Here is a 20,011-nt window from a genome sequence, read left to right as displayed (position 1 = left end):
GTTCATATCCCAGCTCTGCCATTCACCCCCTGTGTGGCCTTGGACAAGTCACAAAAAAGCTCTCTGTACCTCAGTTTCTTCGTCTGTAAAATAGTACCAACCTCATACAGGGGTGAGGACTAAATGAGAAAGTGCTTAGCATTGGGCCCACAATAAGTGTTTAGGACATCTTGGAAAATTAGCTCCCAAAAGGGGGCATTTGAACGGGGCTTTGAAGGATGAATAGGAGTTTTCAAGGCAGAGAAGAAAGAAGCCACCACTGTTCAGGCAATGTGGCCTTCCCGCCAACTACCATGCTCTTTGAGGGAGAGGGGTAGTTTCCAATATTCACTCACTCATTCACTCATTGAACAAGCCTTTATGGAGCAGTTCCTGGGTGCCGGGGGCTGCAGAACCCAGGACAGGAAGAAGCTCCCTCATTGGTTGAGGTGAACTGGGCCACAAAAGGTTCTAGGACTCAGCTGGGCAGCAGGCAGAGCGAACTCAGCTCTGATTTCTGAAAAAAAAGGGCATTTCTGGGAAACCTACTGCATGCCTGTGCTCACCAGTACAAATCCCTCTAGAGCTTTACGAGATAAACAGACTGAGCCTGGGAGAGGCAGAGTGGCTTGTCCAGGGTAACCCCCACCTCCAAGAGCCCCCACTCACCCTGCTGCCCATGGCCCTGTTCCCCGCTCCCCCCCCTCCAGGCAGTTCCTCTGGAGCTTCCGGCTGCCTGGTGAGGCCCAGAAGATTGACCGGATGATGGAGACCTTCGCCACTCGATACTGCCTGTGTAACCCAGGCGTCTTCCAGTCCACAGGTGCCGGGGTGGGGTGCAACCTGGGGCTCCAGAACCCTTTCAGCATCACCGGGCACAGATCTGCCTCCCAAAGCACCACGGCTACCCCACCCCCTCTGGTTTCCCCAGAGTACCCAGACCCTGGCGGCCCAGATCATTCCAAGCTCTCACTGAGTGCCAACCCGTGCCAGGCCCTCTGTGGGGTATTTGTTGGGCAGAGCTGCCTTGGGCATACCCCTTGGGAGAGGAGACAGGGAATGATGGCACAGGGTGCTTAGGGCAGCAGCTCACCTGTCTGAGGGCAAGGATGGGGGAGTCGGCATGTCCACGATGGCTTGCCAGAGATAGTGGGGTCTGAATGGGGTTTTGAAGGATGAATAAGAGCTCTCCAGGAGGTCAAAGGGAGAAAAGGCCTTTTGGGCAGGAGTTCTAGTTTGAGCAAAAGCCCAGAAGCATGAAAGGGCCTGGGCAGGACATAGGGGGAAAGGAGCATAGAAGGCTATGAACAAAGGTCAGCCCCCCCACACTCTCCCACACGGGGTGGATGAGAAGACATCACAGCAGACTTGTCCCGGCCTCTTCTCAGAACCTGAAGTTACCAGAACAACAATAACCGATTTTATGTGTTGAGTACTCCCCGTGTGCTAAGTGCTTTACCCAGGGGAAGTCATTTAATTCTCACAGCCAGTCCATGAGGTCTGCAGCGTTCTCATCCCTGCACAGGATACAGACTCAGAGAGGTGCAGCGACTTTCCTGCCGACGCGCCGCTTCTGGGCTCTGTGTGTGTCCATGGACAAGTCCTGCAGGGCACCTGCCCTGGCATGTAGTTATACATGGTTTTAGTGTTGGCTTGTTTTCTTACCTGTCAGCTCTACAAGCCTAAATGTCCCACACTGAGTGGGACCATATCAGAGTTATTCACCAGTGACTCCTCAGTGCATGGCACTTAGTAGGTACTCAATAAATATGTGTAGGAAGGAAAGAGATTTAAAGCACTGGACTTGAGTCACCATCCAACTACTTCTTATTCTGTAACCTTGGGCATGTAACTTAACCTCCTTGTGCCTCGGTTTCCTCATCTGTAAAATGGGGGTGGTGACAATATCTGCCTCCTAGGATTGCCATCGGGATGGGGAGAGCTTCGCACAGGGCAAGCACCAACCACATTAGGAGCCATTGTTATCAGAGGTAGAATCATCCATGTCCTAGAACATGAAGCCACTTCAAAGTTAAAACTCTAAATGTCACAGATGAGGGAGTAGAGGCTCAGAGAGGCCAGGGACTTTCCCAAGGACAACCAGAGAGTTGCGGGCATGCTGGACTTCCCTGGCTCTGGACACACACCGCAGAGCAGGGGTCCCCTCCCTCCCAAATACCCCGCCCAGCTGCCCCACCTCGCTGACTTGCAGAGGGTGGCAGCTCTGGCCCCAGCTGCCCCACCCACCATGCCCGCCAGATTACCAAGCAGCACAGGACTAAGCCCTGAACAGCAGTGCCAACAATAAGTGTTCTCCAAGATCCAAGAATGCAGAGAACAGAGTGGGCAGGGGATGGAAGACCGCGGTGGGGAGCTGAAAGAGAAGGAGCAATTCGATGGGTGGAAAAGGGAAGGGGAGGATCTGCCTGGCAGGGGGCCCCACAAGAGCCGCAGTGCAGGGGTGGGAAGGCACAGAGGGGCTCAGGAATGCAACAGCTCACTTCTTTGGAGCAGGGAGTCCAGCAAGAAGTATAGACAGTGAGGCTGGGCCTCAAAGGCCAAGCTAGGAGGACAGAGTGGACCTTTAGGCTTCCAGATGGCTGGTCCTTGATCCCTAGAAGGGTCGGGGCAGAGGACGGGAGAGCACCCAGGGCCCAGACTCTGACGCGCTGTCCGATCCCGCAGACACCTGCTACGTCCTGTCCTTCTCCATCATCATGCTCAACACCAGCCTCCACAACCCCAACGTCCGGGACAAGCCGCCCTTTGAGCGCTTTGTGTCCATGAACCGCGGCATCAACAATGGCAGCGACCTGCCCGAGGAGCAGCTTCGGGTAAGGGGGGGGCACCTCACCCAGCTTAGTCCCCAAGCATCTGAGAGGGGCCTGTCTTAGATGGACGGACCACCACAAAAAAGGCTGGTCCTGAGGTGGCCCTTCCCAAGCGGCCCCCAGCTCAAGAAGGATGCCTAGAGACAAACCACCCAGGAGGTGCTGCCAGCCTTCCAGCCTTGAGGGACTCTGGCACCCATCATTTACATCTTCCAGAAAGAAACAGCCCAAGTCCGTTTCTTGGAATCCCAGGTGCTTAGATTCTTGGTGTGTCAGAGTTGAAAACGCTCACATTCTGCACCCAAACTCCTCCCTCCTTCAGAAAGGAGGAAACTGAGGTCTTCTGCCAGGCTGCATGTCACCTCAAGAGCTGAGCAGTATCCAGGCCTCCCGTCTCTTCACCCAACGGCCCCCACCCCTGCCACGCTGCACCAGGCCCTGTGTCTGGCATGGGGCACTCAGGGATGAATCAACCACAGGTCCTGCCAGATCAACTTGGGGGTCTGGTGGGAAGGTGATACACATGTGAATTACAACCCTGGGTGATTCACACTGTGCTAACTATGGGAACATAGCCATGGAGACACGGGAAAGCTGTCATCCTAGGAGACTCCACAGAGGAGGTGACTTTTGAACTGGGCCTTGAAGGTTATATAAGAGGTCCCCCAGAGGAGAAGTAGGGAAAGGCCACTTCAGAAAAAGGAAGTGGCCAGAACCCAGGCCTTGCCTGACTGGAGACGGGTGGGGAGTCCAGAGTGGCCGGCTGGGGTACGGGTGCACATGGACAGTCACGGACAGTGAGGTGGGCACCAGCGGGGCCACGGTTTCAAACGATAGTTTCCGATGGGCAACAGGGATGCAGGAGCAGTTTGTAAACACTGGACGGAGAGTCAGAGCCTGGCTCAGCAACAATGAATGGATGGTTCGTGTCTAGGCCTAGAGCTTGAGTTTTATCCAGATCAGAGCCCAGTGGGAGTGGGGAGAGGGTGTGAACCCCACCTCCCAGCTCAGCGCCGCATGTACCTCCTGCAGAAGTCTTGGGGGGCTGGGTCTGGGATAATTCCAGTGCCCCTCCATGTTCAAGAGGGCCCTTCGCCCACCACCCTTCTTTGTCCCAGAAGAGAAAATCTACAGTGGTGGGGAGCTTAGGTCAAATCTCCTGTCCCCCATCTTCCTGCTGGGTGACCTTGGGTAATGACTCACCCTCTGAAAGCCACCGTTCCTCTGACCTGAGAATACGGATAATGATGCCTGCGTCACAGAGCTGCTGGGAGCAGTAATTTTTTTTTAATGTAAAGGGCAGAGCCCCTGCCGTGGATATAACATAGGCCCTAAATGGTGGCTTATGCCACTATTCAGTATAATTAATAATAATTTTAACACCCTGGCAATTAGTAAAATGACTGCAACATAAAGGACCTTGAGGACTGTTGACTCATCTCCTTGTGGCTCTCGGGCAGGAAGCTGAGCACACCTTGTCTGGCAGTTAATGAGTTAATGACAGTCCTGCCAGATCTCCCAGGTGCCACATTATTGCTGCAGCTCCCAGTCAGCCTTTTTTAGCATCTCCTTCCTTGGGTATTTTTCCCAACTTAAGCCTTTTGTTGATAACAATGCGAGGCATTTGTATAGAGCTTGTAACTTTCTACTCCTAGGGCTTTCTGGTCTATTATCTCAATTTAGCTTCAAACTCTGCCTGGGAGGTCTGGGAAAGTGTTTATTATCATCCCTGGCGGCCAAGAGAGGGAGGGACTCAGGGGGGAAAAGAACAGAGCATTGGAGTCAGGGCCACATCCAAGTCCTGGCTCCCCCACTTTCTGGTTGTGTGACATTAGGGAAGTGGCTTGACCTCTCTGAGCTCCCAGCTCATAGGATCAGTACTGAAAGGTGAGGTATTTAGCAAAGTGCCTGGTATAGGTGGGGGGTGGCTAATGAAGCCAGAAGCTTCCTGGGGGCATAGAGAGAACCACACAGGCCTGGTCCTTGCTATTCAGGCTTTCACGGGTAGCTGCTGTGGATTGAGGTAGGGTCTTCTCACCCTCTCTCTGGGCCTCATTTCCCCATATGGAAAGTAAGGACTCATCTTCAAGCACCTTCAGATATTCAAGTTTGCTGCTTTGCAGAAGGATTCCTCATGAAGCTATTCCAGCCTGGGCCCTGCCCAGGACACATAACGCTTTTCAGTGGCCTGGTTTATGAAATTAAGCTGCAGCAGGTGCATCACCTAATGAGAAGTCACCCAAGGGCTTGCAGACTATGAGGGTCCACAGCTGGGAAAGGCTTCAGAGAAGTGCGCTTGGGGGTGAGAGACAGGTGGGTTGAGCAGGTCTTGCTCTGGCCATCGTGATGGGCAGAGCACAGTGCCTAGGAGACTTAGGGCAAGGGTACAGGATGTGGACTTAGAGGATGGGAGATCAAATCCCGGCCCCACCTATATGGTGGTGTGACCTTGAGTCTGAGTCTCAGTTTCCTCATCTACAAAGTGGGCTGATGACACTGAGCGTATGTTGTTCTCCTAGAAGCAGATATAATGCACTTCAAGTGCCTGGTACTTAGCAGGTGCTGGAGAAATGAAAGAGGAATCACTTACCTTGAGCGAGGTGCCCAGAGAGGGAGTGAGGGTGGAGGAGAAGGAGAAGGAGGTTATAGGTGCAGACAGTGAGGCCCAGGCAGGGGAACAGTCTCCCAGTTCACGACATCTTCTGCTGTGGTGTCCAAGTTGACTCCATCAGAACTGAGCATGTCCGAGCCCCGTTCTGGGTACTTCATGCTCTTGTTCAGTCCTCCCAACAACCTTAGGCAGGAGGGACCACCCCCAGTTTACAGTGAAGGAAACTATCACTGGTCAGGGCGGGGTTTCATAGTTTGTGAGCAGTTTGTATTCGAACCCACGTCTGTCTGACTCCAGAGCCCTTCCCTCTGCAGACACAAGAGGCACAATTTAGGGACAGAGGACTTAGCTGTGTGTCCCTGCTGACAGTTGCTTCCTGGCTAGAGGAATCTCAGCTCATATAACAGAAAAAATATGGGATTGACTGATCTCCAGAGGTGTCGGCTTCAGGCTTGGCTAGATCCAGGTGCTCGGTGAGGTCAGGACTCGGTCTCATCTCTCCAGCTGGCACCAACACTCTCCTCCATGTGCACTTCCCTCTCAAATAGGCCCTCCTCTAGTTGGGACAGAGAGGGCCCCAGGCAGCTCCAGGCATCCATCTGGCCTAGCAGTTTAAACTGAAGTCCCAGAATTCAGGCTCATTGGCTGGCTTAGGGCACCTCCATCCCAGAACCTGTCCCTGTGACCGGCAGGGTGAAATGCTCTGAGTAGGCTGAAGGGAATCATTCACACGCTGCCCCCTGGAGCCTGGGGTAGGGGCAGCGGCTGTCAACTGGACAGAAAGTGTGTTTGGGGCGGGGGGGGGGGGGGGGGGTGTGCATCCGCAGAGGAAAACTAAGGGGGTGGAAAGGGACAGATGCAAGACCAGCAGAGCAACCCACAGGAGGCCATTGTTCATCTGATCAAGTCCACCCAGCAGCAGAAGACAGCCTGGCCCAGTGGTTTGGTGGTGGCAGGTGTGGGGGAGTTTTCTTACAAGGGAAGGGGGAGCTGGTACGTACAAGGTACAGGAAACGTGGGTGAGGTGAGCCGAGCTGGTTTCCTTGGGATGGCAGGAGGCGCAGGCTGATACGGTACCTGCAGAACCTACCAGGGCCCCCCAGTGGGTGTCGGGAGGCTCCCCTGCCAGCCTCCTCTGGTCTCCCAAATATTTGTCTGTGCTGACCAGGCCTTTATGCCGCAGGCTCTTGTTTAACCAGCCTGGGCCACTTGGGAATTCCCACGGCCAGGCGGGGCCTAAGTGGGAGGAGCAAGGGGGCTTCCCAGACGCTCCAGGGGGTGCAGGGGCTCCACAAAGAGCAATGGGCCCTGCTCTTCCCCACACCCACCCAGCACAGCCAGGCCGAGCCCAGGCACCCCAGAGTCCGTGGTGGGAAGACACCTCTGTGAAACCCAGGGAAAACTGCTTCCAGCCTGCCCCCCCCTCCTCCCCCAGCTCTCAGGTCAGAGAAGACCTTTAAGAAGCAAACACCACTGCTAAATCTTTGGGGGAATCAAGCAGTACTTGTGAAATTTTTCATTTAAAATTTTGAGGAAACCATTGGAACAGCCGTGCACACAAATGCAACGGAAGGAAATGATTTCATTATCTGGGAGATGGAGAACCAGCATTGTGCCTGGTTTTAATAAGCAGAAACAGACAGCTTAGAAGGCTTTTCCAAGCACTCGGGAGTCTGGGTAGGTTATTCATGAAGTGAAGCGCGGAGAGGGTTCAACACCCACAGGGATGATCCGTTGCCAGCATCCTCCGCTCGCCCAGAGGGAAGCCTGGGCCCCGGCTGGTGCACACCTCCGGCGACAGGACACTCATTGCCCTGCAGGGTTGCTCCTTCCATGTTTCAGCAGCTCTGGCTGCTAGAAAGTCCTCCATGGAGGACTGAAATCTGCTTTCTGGGAGCTCCCACCCCCACAATCGAAGCCCACCCAGAGCAGGTCGCTGCCTTCAAGAGCCGAGCTCAGCACTTCACCTTGAGTCTCTCCCTCAGTGGGCCTCGCACGCAGGCAACTAGTCCCAGTTCCCAGGGAGCTCCTCTGTGGCCGCCACCCAGGGTGCACCTGGGAGTCTCTGCTGCTGCACCTAAGCAGAGGGTGTTGCCCAAGGAGGCCTTGACCTTGGCTGCTGTGCCCCAGAGCGTACATCTAGGTGTCTGTGTTTGTATGTGTGCATGTAGGCACATACCTGCACATACAGGTGAACGTGTGGGAGTGTACAGGTCCCAGCCTAGTGTCCTTATCTTCAACACCCTCAGACACATCGGTCACAGTCTTTGACTGACCAGTAAGAGCAGCACCTAGTGGTCAGGGTGCCGGCGGGGGCAGTACCTCTACCTCCTCGTCACCTTCCCTTGGCTTGGAGAAGGGGGCTCTGACCCCCATGTAGTCTATTTACCCCCCCCCCACCCCTGAGAGCCCTGGCCAATCAGATTGTTCTCTCCATTTATCGAATAAGAACACGGCAACTCAGAGAGACAGCCCCTGAGTGACCGGGCTGGGATTTTAACCCAGATGGCCTGATGCCAAAGCCAGCGCTCTTGCCCCGCCATGCGTTTTCATGCCACCGGCTGGAATTCGGGGGCTGCGGGAGGGGGAACAGCACCCATTCAGTCAGCAAGCAGTTGCCAGCCTGCTTTAGGCCAGGCCCTGAGGGCAGCCTGGGCGTTGTGACACCCAGCCTTCCCTGGAGGAGCGCCCCCGTTTGGGAAGGTCAGCGCCAGCAAGCACGCGGGCCGTGGGTGAGGCAGTGGGCAGTCTCTCCGAGGTGTTGACCCCCACTCACTCTGCACAGGGGGAGGCATGGCGTGGGGAGGGGCGGGGGACACCGGCGGGCCTGGGGGAACCAGGGAGAGTTTTGCCAAGAAGGCCAGGGACCAACGATGAGCTCACAGGAGAACCCAGAGTTTGCCCAAAGGCCCAGTGACCTGCCCGAGGCCACACAGGCCAGGCGAGGCCCAGGCCCCGACTGGAATGAATGAATGTCGCAGCCCGTCTTCCCTCCCTTCATTCTCGCGGCAGAACCTCTTCGACAGCATCAAGAGCGAGCCCTTCTCCATTCCCGAGGACGACGGCAACGACCTCACGCACACCTTCTTCAACCCTGACCGCGAGGGCTGGCTGCTCAAGCTGGGTGAGAGGCACACACTCGTGGGCGCACTGCGGCACACGCAGGCACACACGGGCACACATGCTCATGCACACGCGGCCACCCGGTGGACATACACACACAGGTCAATGTGGAGCCTCAGGGTGGAGCCCGGAGGGCCTCAGGTCTCCCGCCTCCCAGTGCAGCTGTCTGCCTGCCCCGTCTCTCCATCTGTCTGTCTTGGGAATGAAGGGGACAGTGGGGGAAGGGAAGGGCAAGCAGGAAGGCAGGACGAATGCTGACAGGACCACAGACAAACCCTTGACGACAGTTCTGTCTCTCTTCTCCAAGGGCTTCTGGGGAAGCTAAAGTTCAGAGTAGTTAGGGCGTCTGCCCCAGGCCGCACAGCCAGCAAATGGCAGATTTTAGTGGGCAAGAGGTTAGACGTCCCTGAAGGACAGCAGTGGGGGGAGGGGGGAGGGACAGGATGTGGCTCAGGGGAGCTTCCCCTCAACATGATTAGGGGGGCAGGGAGGGCCTCAGGCCTGCAGAGAAGAGCTGTGGGTGCGTGTTGCGGTCGATGGAGGGGGTGGCAGCTGCAAAGTCTAGCGGGGGAACCGCAGGGCCCAGCCATCTGCCTCTGTCCCCACTCACACTCCTGGACGCCTCCCAGCTGGGGCAGCTTAGCCAGGGACAGCTTAGCCAGGCACAGCGGCCTTCTGGGGCAGACGAGGACAGCACCTCGTGCTGGAGCAGGGACCTTGGCCTGGGGTGCCCATGCCAGCCCTGCCTGTCTCCATGCCCACGTCCCAGTCTGTCCGTCTACAGCCCACGCAGCCTCCTTTCCTGCCCAACCAACTGTTCTCAGCCCCAGGGAGGCCCTAAGCTGCAGATCCCAGCTCCTCCACCCGTGTGCTGGCAGTCCAGTCGCTCAGCCTCCGCTTCTGCAGCTGTGAAGTGGGGAGGACACATAACCCACAGGAGGGTTGAATGTGTAGCAACATAGCCAAGCACTTGCCTCTGGAGCTCAGACACCAGGGTTTGAATCTCAGCTCTGCTGCAGGATCTTGCGCAGATGACTCAGTCTCCTCATCTATAAAATGGGGTCAATAATGATCTCCTCCTCATAGGGGGTTCTAGGAATTCATAAGTGAATATTTTTAAAATTTTTTATTGATTGATTTTGAGAGAGAGAGAGAGAGAGAGACATCCATTTGTTGTTCCACTTATTTATGCATTTGTTGGTTGCTTCTTGTACGTGCCCTGACTGGGGATCAAACCCACAACCTTGGTGCATCCAGACAACCAACTGAACTACCCGGCCAGGGCTTAAGTGAATATATTTTTTAAAACCCTCTAGAAAGTTGCCTGGCAAATGAAAGATGAAATGCTTATCCCAGTGCCAGGCAGGGAGCAGGCCAAGAGATGGACCGGCGGAGGGGTGACGGGGGTGGCGGGGGGTGGGGGCAGGGGTTGTGATGGGGAAGCCCAGGGAGTGACCAGCCACTCTCTGGGGCCTGATGGTGGAGGAGCCTAGAATGCTGGGTCAAGCAGCTCAGGGGGATTCTGCGGGTGACAGCAGCTATTAAGATTTTTGAGCAAGGAGGGAATAGATTTGGGGGGAAGTGCAGCAGGCTAGGAGTTGGGGGATGGAGGTGGGGGAAGCCTCCGAGATCCTGCTCTTTCATGGAGGGAGGGTCAGTGGCCACAGAGGAGGAGGACCGACTGTGCGGCTGGCCTCTTGCAGGAGGCCGCGTGAAGACGTGGAAACGGCGCTGGTTCATCCTGACGGACAGCTGCCTCTACTACTTTGAGTTCACTACGGTGAGCCTGCCCTGTCCCTGCCCCTGCCCCTACCCTCTTCTGGACTTTCACTAAGCTGTCACCTCACAGAGCTGGGACCCCTTTGAGATCACACAATCTACTGCCACACCCGTTTTTCAGATGGGAAAACTGAGCTACAACGAGGGGAGGAGCTGGGCCAAGGGCCAAGGCAGAGCCAAGGTTTAAAGTCAGGTCTCCTAACCCCCAGCTAGGGCTCTTCCTGGGTCTCTCCCCTGGCCCCTCCAGGAAGATAGAGACACTCCTCTTCGGCTCTGAGAGCCCCATAACTCACTCCCTCAAGGCTCCTGACCCTGACCTTCCCTCCTGTGCCCCTGCAGGACAAGGAGCCACGGGGGATCATACCCCTTGAGAACCTCTCCGTGCAGCAGGTGGACGACCCCAAGAAGCCAGTAGGTGTCAGAGCAGTGCCTGAGGCCGGAATGGCCCAGGGAATTTCTGAAACAGGGTGGGAGGGGAGGACAGCTGGGCTGGGCTCTCAGGGAGGCTTGGCCAGGCCCAGCTCACCTTTGGCGGGGGGCGGGGGGGCTCAGGGTTGCTTCCATCTCCCTCCTGGGGCCAGGGGCACTTTGCCTGGCCCTTCACCTCTCCCAGGAAGCAGGCCTGGGGCGGGGGGCGGGGCGGGTGCTGCTCTTGTTCCAGCTCTGGTCTTGCACGAGTGTCTAGTCCTCTCTGAAGCTTCTGGAGGGCTCAGCCCAGCCCCCCTCTCTCCCCACCCCTGCCTGCCCTCACCTGGCTGCCTCCCCACAGTTCTGCCTGGAGCTCTACAACCCCAGTTGCCGGGGCCAGAAGATAAAAGCCTGCAAGACAGATGGTGATGGCAAGGTGGTGGAGGGCAAGCACGAATCTTACCGGATCTCAGCCGCCAGCGCCGAGGAGCGGGACCAATGGATCGAGGCCATACGGTAAGGGGCGGCCAACGGCTGGGGATGGGCCTCCTGTCGCTTCCCAGAAGCCCCTGCTTCTCTCGGGCCTTGTTTCCTTGTCTGCAAAGGAAGACAATTCCAGAATCTCCCTCCCCGTTCTGGCATGCAAATTCCTCCCACCCGTATTCTGTGAGCACGTCCTCTGTGCTGGCACGGTGCCAGGCTCCAGGACACAGGGGAGTGAGGCACCAACTTCCTGCCACTGGTGGGAGGAGTAGGTGCGATGTGGCGTGTCCAGCTCTTTGCCCAGCGCCTGCCACTTAGTAAGTGCCCAGGAATGGCGCTGTCGTTAGCATCAGGATCCAAAGTGGCCTAGGAAAGACCTGGGGGAGATGGAGGGACAGATGTTCCAGGTGGAAGAACCAGTGCGAACACAGATGAGAGAGCCAGGCAGTGTGTGGCCTACCTGGACAGCACCCCAAGTCCCTGGGTGGCTGGTGCTGGGCAATAAGGGTCTGACAGTGCAGGGACAGGGCACTGTGTGGGCTGGGCTGTGGGAGATGAGGCTTCAGAGGATGGCAAGGCCTTGGTCACTGTGACAATGAGATTGCGATTCTCGGGGGCACTGGGGAGACCACAAACTGGTAAACAGAGAAGGGGTGTGGCCAGGTGAGAAAATGTAAGGGCAATGGAGGGACAGGTGAGGGGCAGGATAACAACCCTGACTCTGGGCCAGTGGGGAGAGGCAGACAAGGGTGGGTTCTGCAGGTCAGAGGGAGATATAGGGTTGGTCTCCGGACTTGGGCCATGTCCCTGAGACGTGCAGGGTGTGGAATTGAGGCCAAGAGAAGGGAAGGACTTGCCCAGGGTCACACAGCCAGTGAGGGACAGAGTCAGACCCAGCAAGCAAGTTTGCTGACTCCATTCGGGCTCCTTCCGCCACCTTCTGAGAGTCTGAAGAGGGTCCAGGGACGTTTGGGGGGCAGAATCCCCAAGGCTTTCAGCTCCCAGTTTCGCTCTTTCTGGCCCTGCCCATGGGACTCTGGGTTAGGCCAGTGAGGTTGGACCCACCCTTGCCTGGTCCCAGTTGGGATCACCTGGCCTTTCCCCTGCAGTGGGGCAAGCCAACCCCTCCCTGGGAAACCCACGCCCCTACAATGAGACCTGGGAGGTAGGACCCCCCCCGTGGACAGCTCAGCTCTGAAGTCCGTCCACCCTCTGTCCTTTCAGAGCCAGCATCACCCGTGTCCCCTTCTACGACCTGGTCTCAGCTCGGAAGAAGAAGATTGCCAGCAAGCAATGAGCCTTATGGGAGGTGGTGCCGGGGTCTGGCATCCTGGGAACCCCAGGACCTCCCAGTCCAGGTCACCCTTTCCTGGCCTACAGACATCCCCCCCATCCCCCATTACTTCAAGCTGACAGGAGGGGTGGGGCAGAGCTCAGGAGGGTGGGTAGGAACCACTGAGGGCCCAGAGCCAGCAATGGGGCCCCTCGGCACCCGGCTGCTGCCCGGAGAGGCCTGAGGAAAGCAGACGGAGAGAAATCAGCTGGAGATACCCGGCCCCATGTCCTTTCCCTGCACCTCAGTTTCCTCGTCTATGAAGGTCTCCTCGTGCTCTGAAACACCGTCAGTCTCTGCAGTAGGATGGGCTGTGGGGCTCCTATGTGCTGTGCACCCTCTGTGCAAGCCTCACCCCTCCTCTGACTCTTGGAGAACAGCGACGTTTGGCTCTGTGCTCTCCTCCATTCCATCCAGTGACAGAAGCTGCAGCCCCAGTGCAGGTCCCAGCAGTCAGTGAGCTGGCTGCCTCCCACCTCTCGAATTGCTTCCTCCAGGCAGAAAACAGGATTGCACCAGGTCTTCCTAAGGAGCTTCCAGCTGGAGATGACTGCACTTGTTCACTAGCTGGAGGGGACTCTGGACTGAAAGCTGCTGGGGATCTGAAAGCAGAGTGGGCTCCACCCTCAGGATGGAGAGGCATTTCAGGGGAGAGGCATGTGGGACTCCTCAAGAAAATGGTGCAGAACATCCCAGACAGATGGACTCAAGCAAGACCAGCAGGCAGCCAAGAAGACAAGAGCAGCCAAGTCAATGAGTGACACAGAAGCTCGTGGCAGAGTCTCAGCCAAGACTTCCTGGCAAGACCATTGAGCGGGATCCCCGTGGTGGCGAGGGGCAGCCTGGCTGGCTCCCCGCATCCTGAGACCCTCTGCAGCAGCACTGTGCAGAGTTTAGCTGGCTTCCAGCACGCTGGGACGTGGCTCTGTCTCCAGGGAGGTCCCAGCCTGGAGGAGGATTTTCAGAAGCACTTCTCACCCCCTCACTCGGGCCCTGGGGGCGCCCCTGGAAGGAAGTTCCCTGCAGGAGAGCTGGATGTGAAGTTGCCTCTGCCAGCCTGAGCAGGAGAGTGGGAGCTACATGGGTTCCCCAGGAGCAGGGAGGCAACCTCTCCTCCCTCCACCCCCACATGCACACCTTCCACGGATGAGGACAGAGCAGCTGCCTTGTGAACTGAGATCCCCGTCTCTGGGACTATGCAAGGGCCTGGTGGTGGTATTGCTCTGAAGAGGGTCTAGGTTGGACAGCTGCAGGACATCTTGCAGGACATTTTAGGGCTTCCAGAGACCCCATGTCAGCCTGGGGGCTGAGCACCACCTCTGCCACCTCATTGGCCCAAGTAGGGGCTGCCAGGGGTCATGGGAGGAGGACTGGTCTGGGGGTCATGGAGCCTGAGGTCCTCCCCTGCCTGCCCCTGGCATACACTGGCTATATGATCTTAGTCTACTCTCATCCCCTCTCTGGTCCTCAGCTCCTCCCCAATCACTGAGGGGGAATCAGTGAATTTCTGGACATGAGTAGCATGAATCACTCAGAAGAGAGAATAAAAGTTGTGTTCCATCTCATGAGTGAGGCTCTGTCCTCTCTGTGACCACAGCTGCCATCTTTGACCCCACCCTGGTGATTCACCTTCATCACCTTCCCAGCTGAGGGCAGGAGGCCCAGACAGGGAAGAGCAGGCGCTCAGAGGGCCCTGGACCCTCATCCTCAGGATACTTGAGGCTGCCACACCGGACAGATGTCCCTATGGGCTGGATTTGCCACAGGGATTCCCTCAGAGCAGGGACTGGCTGAGCAGCTTCTGCCAAGACTGAGGGAAATGCAAAAGAACTTCCCAGTAGGCAGTGCTGTCTGAAGAGAAAGAGCTGCTGCCTTGGGAGACAGATAATGAGCTCCCTGTCTATGGAGGGATGCAAGCCCAGGCTGGCTCCAATGATCATTTGAGGTGTCATAGAGGGGCCCAAATTCAGTAACCTTTATTTATTTGTACTTTCCACAAGAGTTATGAAATATTTCCAGTATTCCAGGCAGTTTCAGGTGCTGGTGGAACACGACAGAATCTCTGCCCACATGGGGCTTACATTCTAGCGCTTCTGAATTCTAACACTCTAGGCCGCCCCACACCCCCAGATGTGTAGGGCTTCCCAGGGGATCCCACACCCTAACCCAGCCCCTTCTCTGACATTCCACCGGTGAGTCACTCTCAAAGACCTTAAGGCACGGATCAACCAGCTTATCTGTGTGTGCACTCATTCCGCCCCTGGTCCCTACTGTGGACCAGGCTCCACACAGAGCCAGGGGTTCGAAGCCCTTGTCCTCAAAAGGAGCCCAGATCAGGTGGGAGAGACAGGTGTGGAAGAGCAGGGACGGACTAGGCCAACCAGTGCTGTTGCAGAGGCGGGCACAGGGGCCAGTGGAGGCTGAGGGATGCTCTGGGGAGGCTTCTCGGAGGAGCTGTGCTTGAGTGTTGGCAGCCAGGTGGGAGAAAGGACACACACCTGGGAATGCAGTAAGCTCACCTTTTGTCTGTTCTCCAGCACACACCTACACACACACACACACACACGCACACATGCGCACTACCCACACTCACACTAACTCCTCACAGACCGCACTGTTCCTAGGACACAAAAGTACAAAATAATTGTTGGTTAGACTGAAGTCAACCAAAAAGTCAGCATGAGCAGGTGCAAATGTATGGAGGCTTAGGGAGCTGTAGGAAGGGGTGATGCTGCTAGGGGGTGGGGGAGTGGCGGGAAGGGGGGGCATGGCCATGTCCCAATCCCGGACCTGTGGGGCCTCTGACTCACTGGCCCAGGCCCCCTTGCTCCTCCCCTGGGCAGCCTCTGCACACCCTCCTGCCATTCCATCACTCCTCACTCTGGGCGGCAGGGGGCTCCCACCCCACGTGGATGAGAGGTTCCTTCAAGCAGCCAGCCAGGCCCACACCGCCTGCCTCTGGCAGGGAGGAGCAGCTGCCAGAGTAGAGCCGTCGCCTGGGCAGGCTGGAGGGGAGGCGCCTTGTCCACTAGGACCGTCAGGCTCAAGCTCCTGCAACCCAACTGACATCATGGCACAGAGAAGCGCTGGCCTCCCCGCCCTGCCCCGCCCCCCCCCCCCTTCCTGCTGGGCTCAGCCTGGGAGTCAGGAGACCCAGCTCTCTCTCACTTGCTGGCTGTGGGCCCTCGAACCAGCAGCTGACCCTCTCTAGGTACGCTCTTCCTCCCTGAAGGCTGGCCCAGGTGACTTCCACCACACAAACCTTTAACGGGGACTTCCGTGTGCAAGGGTGTCTCGGACATGGGGATAACAGCCCCTGTGCCGGGATGGACTGATACAGTGGAGGAGAGGCGTGGCAAATGAGGAGGAGCTGCAAAGAGGACATGGGATGGTCCTGAGAGCCACCAGAGCGGCTGAGTTCAAGGCCCAACTCTCCCTGCGTCTTAAGTAAATTTTCTAAGCTCTGTGAGTCTCAGATTTCCCATCTATAAAATGGGAATAATTAAATATATGCAAAAATATTTAGTGTTGAGCACCTACTCAAGCTTATGTTGAATGGTATCATTTATTATTGCTGTTGTTGTTACAAGGCAGAATGTGTATGTGCCCTCATGGAGATACAAAACAGGCTACGGCCATTGGAGGAGAAACGTTTCATGGGGATGGGGAATGTAGATCTGGGAAGGCTTCTTGGAAAAGGTGGCCGTTAAAGATAAGCAAAGTGGAAGCTTAGCTCTTTTAGCCCGTGGGACCAGGGCGAACAAGACAAGGATGCATAGGAAGGCAAGGTATTTCTTGGACTCCCTTGGACTCCCAAAACAAGCTTCAGAGGGCCAAGAGAATACAACTTTGAGGAGGGCTGGGTCCCGGCAAGAGCTGAGCTGTGCGCACAACGCTGCAATCCCTTGAATCTCCAAGGCCACCGTGCCCCTTGTCATGAAGCTCTGACTGGTGCTCCAGCAACAGGCCTGCTGAACAGAGGCCATCCATCGCTGAACGGGGGAGGACATCTTTGGTTCAAGATGCCAGGGGATGGAGTAGGAGAGGGCCAGGGGGCTCAAGAAGGCAAGTGGGCCCCCGCCCAGTGCCTGAGCAGTGGGAGCACACTGGGTAACCCAGAGCTGGCTCTGGGGCCCTGTACCTGAATGCCAGGGAGCAGGAGAGCGAGGAGGAGGGATGGGGAGGCAGCCAGCAGGGAGCAGGAAAGGGGGGGAGGGGCGGAGGAGGGGCAGCCGGCAGTCAAGCGGTAGGTGTGAGAGACCTAAAGAAATTGATTTATTAGGGACAATGAAAGGAGCTAAATCTGTTTTCCGGCTCTGTGATGACTCAGGCGCTCCCCTAGGGGTCCACAAAGTGTGAGCATCAAAGTAAAGACTGGCCCCCCCCCAGCCAGGACTCTGCCAGCCTTGAACCCTCCTTCCCAGTAATGGAAGGACCACCCATGGAGTGTCCTGAGGGCCTGGCCTCCGAGGGGCAGGAGAGACCCAGTCACTCCAACCTTCATGTGTGCCACCCCCTCCCCCAACCCTCTCCAGACCGCCCCAGAATGACTGAAGAGCAAAGCCTCCTGGTGAGACACATCTGGGTCGGAGTCTTGGCCTTGCCCCAAATTGCTGTGTGATCTTGAACAAGTGGCTGGCCCTCTTTGGACCCACATTCACTGGAGAGGATAGCTCCCCATGGAGCCAGGGCTCTGCCCCCCACTTCCTGCCTGGCAATGTCATTCGCATCCCATTCAGCTTCTTCCAGACAGCCGGGAGCACAGCCTCCTCTGCCTGAAACCCAACGGCTTCCTTCCAGGAGAAAAGCCAGCTCCCACAGGGCCTCACTGGGGAGGATCGTTCTTCCGGCACAGGGTTCCAGGCTGGTGCTGCGCTCTGGGAGAAACAAGGATGAATCAGAGTCTGCGGCCCGAGGCAGAGCAGCCAGAGGCGGTAGACATGACCTCCTCACGGGAAGAGGCGCCGGGGGCTGCAGTAGGGGTGTGGGAAGGGGGCCTGACAGGAAGGGAGCTGGGAGGAGCAGAGGAGAGGGGTCTGTAGGATGACCCAAGGAGACCCGGGCTGCTCTGGATGGCATAGGCTGGGCACTCATCCCAGGAGCCCAGGGGCTACTCAGGCCTGCCCTAGAGAAGGACACTGTGTCACAGAGGTCCCTACCCCTCCCAAGCCCATAGGGCTTCTCCTGGGCCCACAGTGCCTAAGGGCCTGAGGCCTCTGCCACGTCTGTCCCCACAGGCGATATTGATGGGGGTTTCCCTTTATAGTCTCCTGTGAGTTCCTAGCAGCAAATGACACTCAAAACAAGCCACAAAGACCCAGAGCTCTAGATTTCACTGACGTGCCTGCCCTGCCCCCAGCATGCCCAGCAGCAATATGTCATGGCCAAGGCCACCAGTCATGGAGCACTAACTAGGGCCAGGCCCTCTGCCAACATGCTGTCTCCCAGCCTCCCACCACTCTCCAGAGTAGGCACTACTATTCCCACTCTACAGATAAGGGCTCTGAAGCTCGCAGGACACATGGCCCTGCTAGAGGGGTCTGAGCCAACATGGAACCACGGCCATCTGACTGGAGACCTATATGGATTTAGGGTGGCCACGCAATCATCATCCCAAATGGGACTCCCTGAGAGTGTACGCGCTGGATTAGAGAGGATGCCGGGACAATAGAAGTACACCCCAAGGCATGTGGTCACCCTGGAGACTGGACATGTCTACAACAGTCCAGCAAGGAAGTGGGGACATCCTAGGTGGCCCTATGGGCTTGAAGGGAAGTGACCCATGGCTTCTTAATCCCGGAGAAGCAAAGAGCAGCTATTTTACTCAGAGCAGATTGGGCTCCAGGCCTCTACTGCCACCCAGTTTCAATGAACATGTCCCCTTTATTAGTCTTTCCAAGTCCTGCCCCAAAGGGGTGCCATGTAAGCTGATCATGCAAGCAGCAAGCTTGGTCCCCTATCTGCCCTCTGCAAATATTAGTTGCCACTGTGTTTTTGATGGAGTGTCCCTTACAGGACTGAGAGCAAGGGCTCTGGACAGAACCACCATAAGTACCAGGGGCTGTCTATCCCATCCTCCCAGAACCGGCTGAGGTCCTCCTCATACAGGAAGTCCTCCCTGACCACCCCAGTCCCTTCTCTCTGCTTCTGCACAGAGTCCTCTAGCCCTGCTGAGGAATGCCTTAGCATTCCTTCTCCTTCTTCATGAGGAAACTGAGGCTCACAGAGGATATGGGACAGGTGCTAGGTCACCCAACACAGAGGAAGACAGAGGCAGAAGCTTTTATTGAGCATACTTCATTTCATCTGATCCTATAGTCCACGAGGTGGCCAGGATTGGGATTATGCCCATTTTAACAGAGGAGAATGTGGAGGCCCAGAGCCACATGGGCCAGGGAGTGGCAGCCACACATCTTGTCTCCATCAAGTTGTTGCAGCCAAGAGGACTCAGGGACCACAGGCAGTTTTCAGCAGAGGTGGAGGATTAACTTCTGACCTTTCCAGTCCCTTTGATCCTTTAAAGCTAACGCTGAACTCTCTTCTCTTCCTCCCTCCTTCAAGGGATTTGCATGTTATAACTAAGAACACAGAGAGGATCCAGCTTTGACCCAAAGAAATTATTTTTTGAATAAAATGTCACCTATTTAAAAAATAATAAAACATGCCCTGGCTGGTGTGGCTCAGTGTACTGAGTGCAGCCTGCAAACCAAAAGATTGCTGGTTCAGTTCCCAGTCAGGGCACATCCCTGGGTTGCAGGCCAGGTCCCCAGTTAGGGGCGTGCAAGAGGCAACCCACACAGGGATGTTCTTCTCCCTCACTTTCTCCCTCCCTTCCCTTCTCTCTAAAAATAAATAAATAATACATTCTTAAAAATAATAATAGAACATGCTCATTGGAGGAAATTGGAAAGTGCAATGATTGGGAAGAAAAAATTTAGATCAAGGCTTCTTCAACCTGATATAATAAACATTTCATATTATTTCCAACACTCCTGTCTGCTTTCTGGGTTTATCTCTGCCCTGCAACTACACAGGCAAGTTTGCAATGTGTCCTTAACACCATGGAATCCATATTTCCCTAGTGTATCAGTCAGGACAGGCTAGGTTATGCTGTGGTAACAAATAAGCCCCAAATCTCACTGACTTCATGCACAAGACTTATGTCTTGTTCACACTGCATACTCAGTGAGGGCTTGGGCAGGGGTCTCTGTTTATCACAGTCACTCAGGGACCCATGCTGAGGAGGTGCCAGCCTGACACAGGCCGCCAGAAACACTGTCTTGATTTGACACATTGCTTCCACTCACACTCCATTGGCCAGAGCAAGTCACATGGCCACCTAACTTCAAGGGGGCAGGGAAGAACCATCCAACCACCTACCGCTTATATCTAGGCTGACCCATTTGTCAGGACAAATAGGTGTCCTGGAATGCAGGACTGTCAGAGCTGAAACTGAGAAGGTGT

At 56.1% G+C, this 20,011-nt stretch overlaps 1 protein-coding gene across 1 annotated transcript in view; it reads left to right on the top strand.

Annotated features, from left to right (window-relative positions):
* CYTH4 (cytohesin 4) overlaps positions 1 to 13,796 on the top strand; it is a 29,755-nt gene extending 15,959 nt beyond the window's left edge. The window contains exons 7-13 of the mRNA XM_090272480.1: positions 690 to 802; positions 2,665 to 2,813; positions 8,434 to 8,545; positions 10,248 to 10,324; positions 10,663 to 10,734; positions 11,093 to 11,247; positions 12,439 to 13,796. Coding sequence (XP_090128606.1) covers positions 690 to 802; positions 2,665 to 2,813; positions 8,434 to 8,545; positions 10,248 to 10,324; positions 10,663 to 10,734; positions 11,093 to 11,247; positions 12,439 to 12,511 — 751 coding nt within the window. The 3' untranslated portion in view covers positions 12,512 to 13,796. The remainder of the gene's footprint in view (positions 1 to 689; positions 803 to 2,664; positions 2,814 to 8,433; positions 8,546 to 10,247; positions 10,325 to 10,662; positions 10,735 to 11,092; positions 11,248 to 12,438) is intronic.
* Positions 13,797 to 20,011: the final 6,215 nt, after the last annotated feature.

The sequence above is a fragment of the Furipterus horrens genome, unplaced genomic scaffold (genome assembly GCF_987537825.1).
Source record: "Furipterus horrens unplaced genomic scaffold, mFurHor1.1.pri manual_scaffold_4, whole genome shotgun sequence".
In the NCBI taxonomy this organism is placed as follows: Eukaryota; Metazoa; Chordata; class Mammalia; order Chiroptera; family Furipteridae; genus Furipterus; species Furipterus horrens.
Note: the sequence above shows the minus strand (reverse complement) of the source record. Positions and strands in the feature narration are given on the sequence as shown.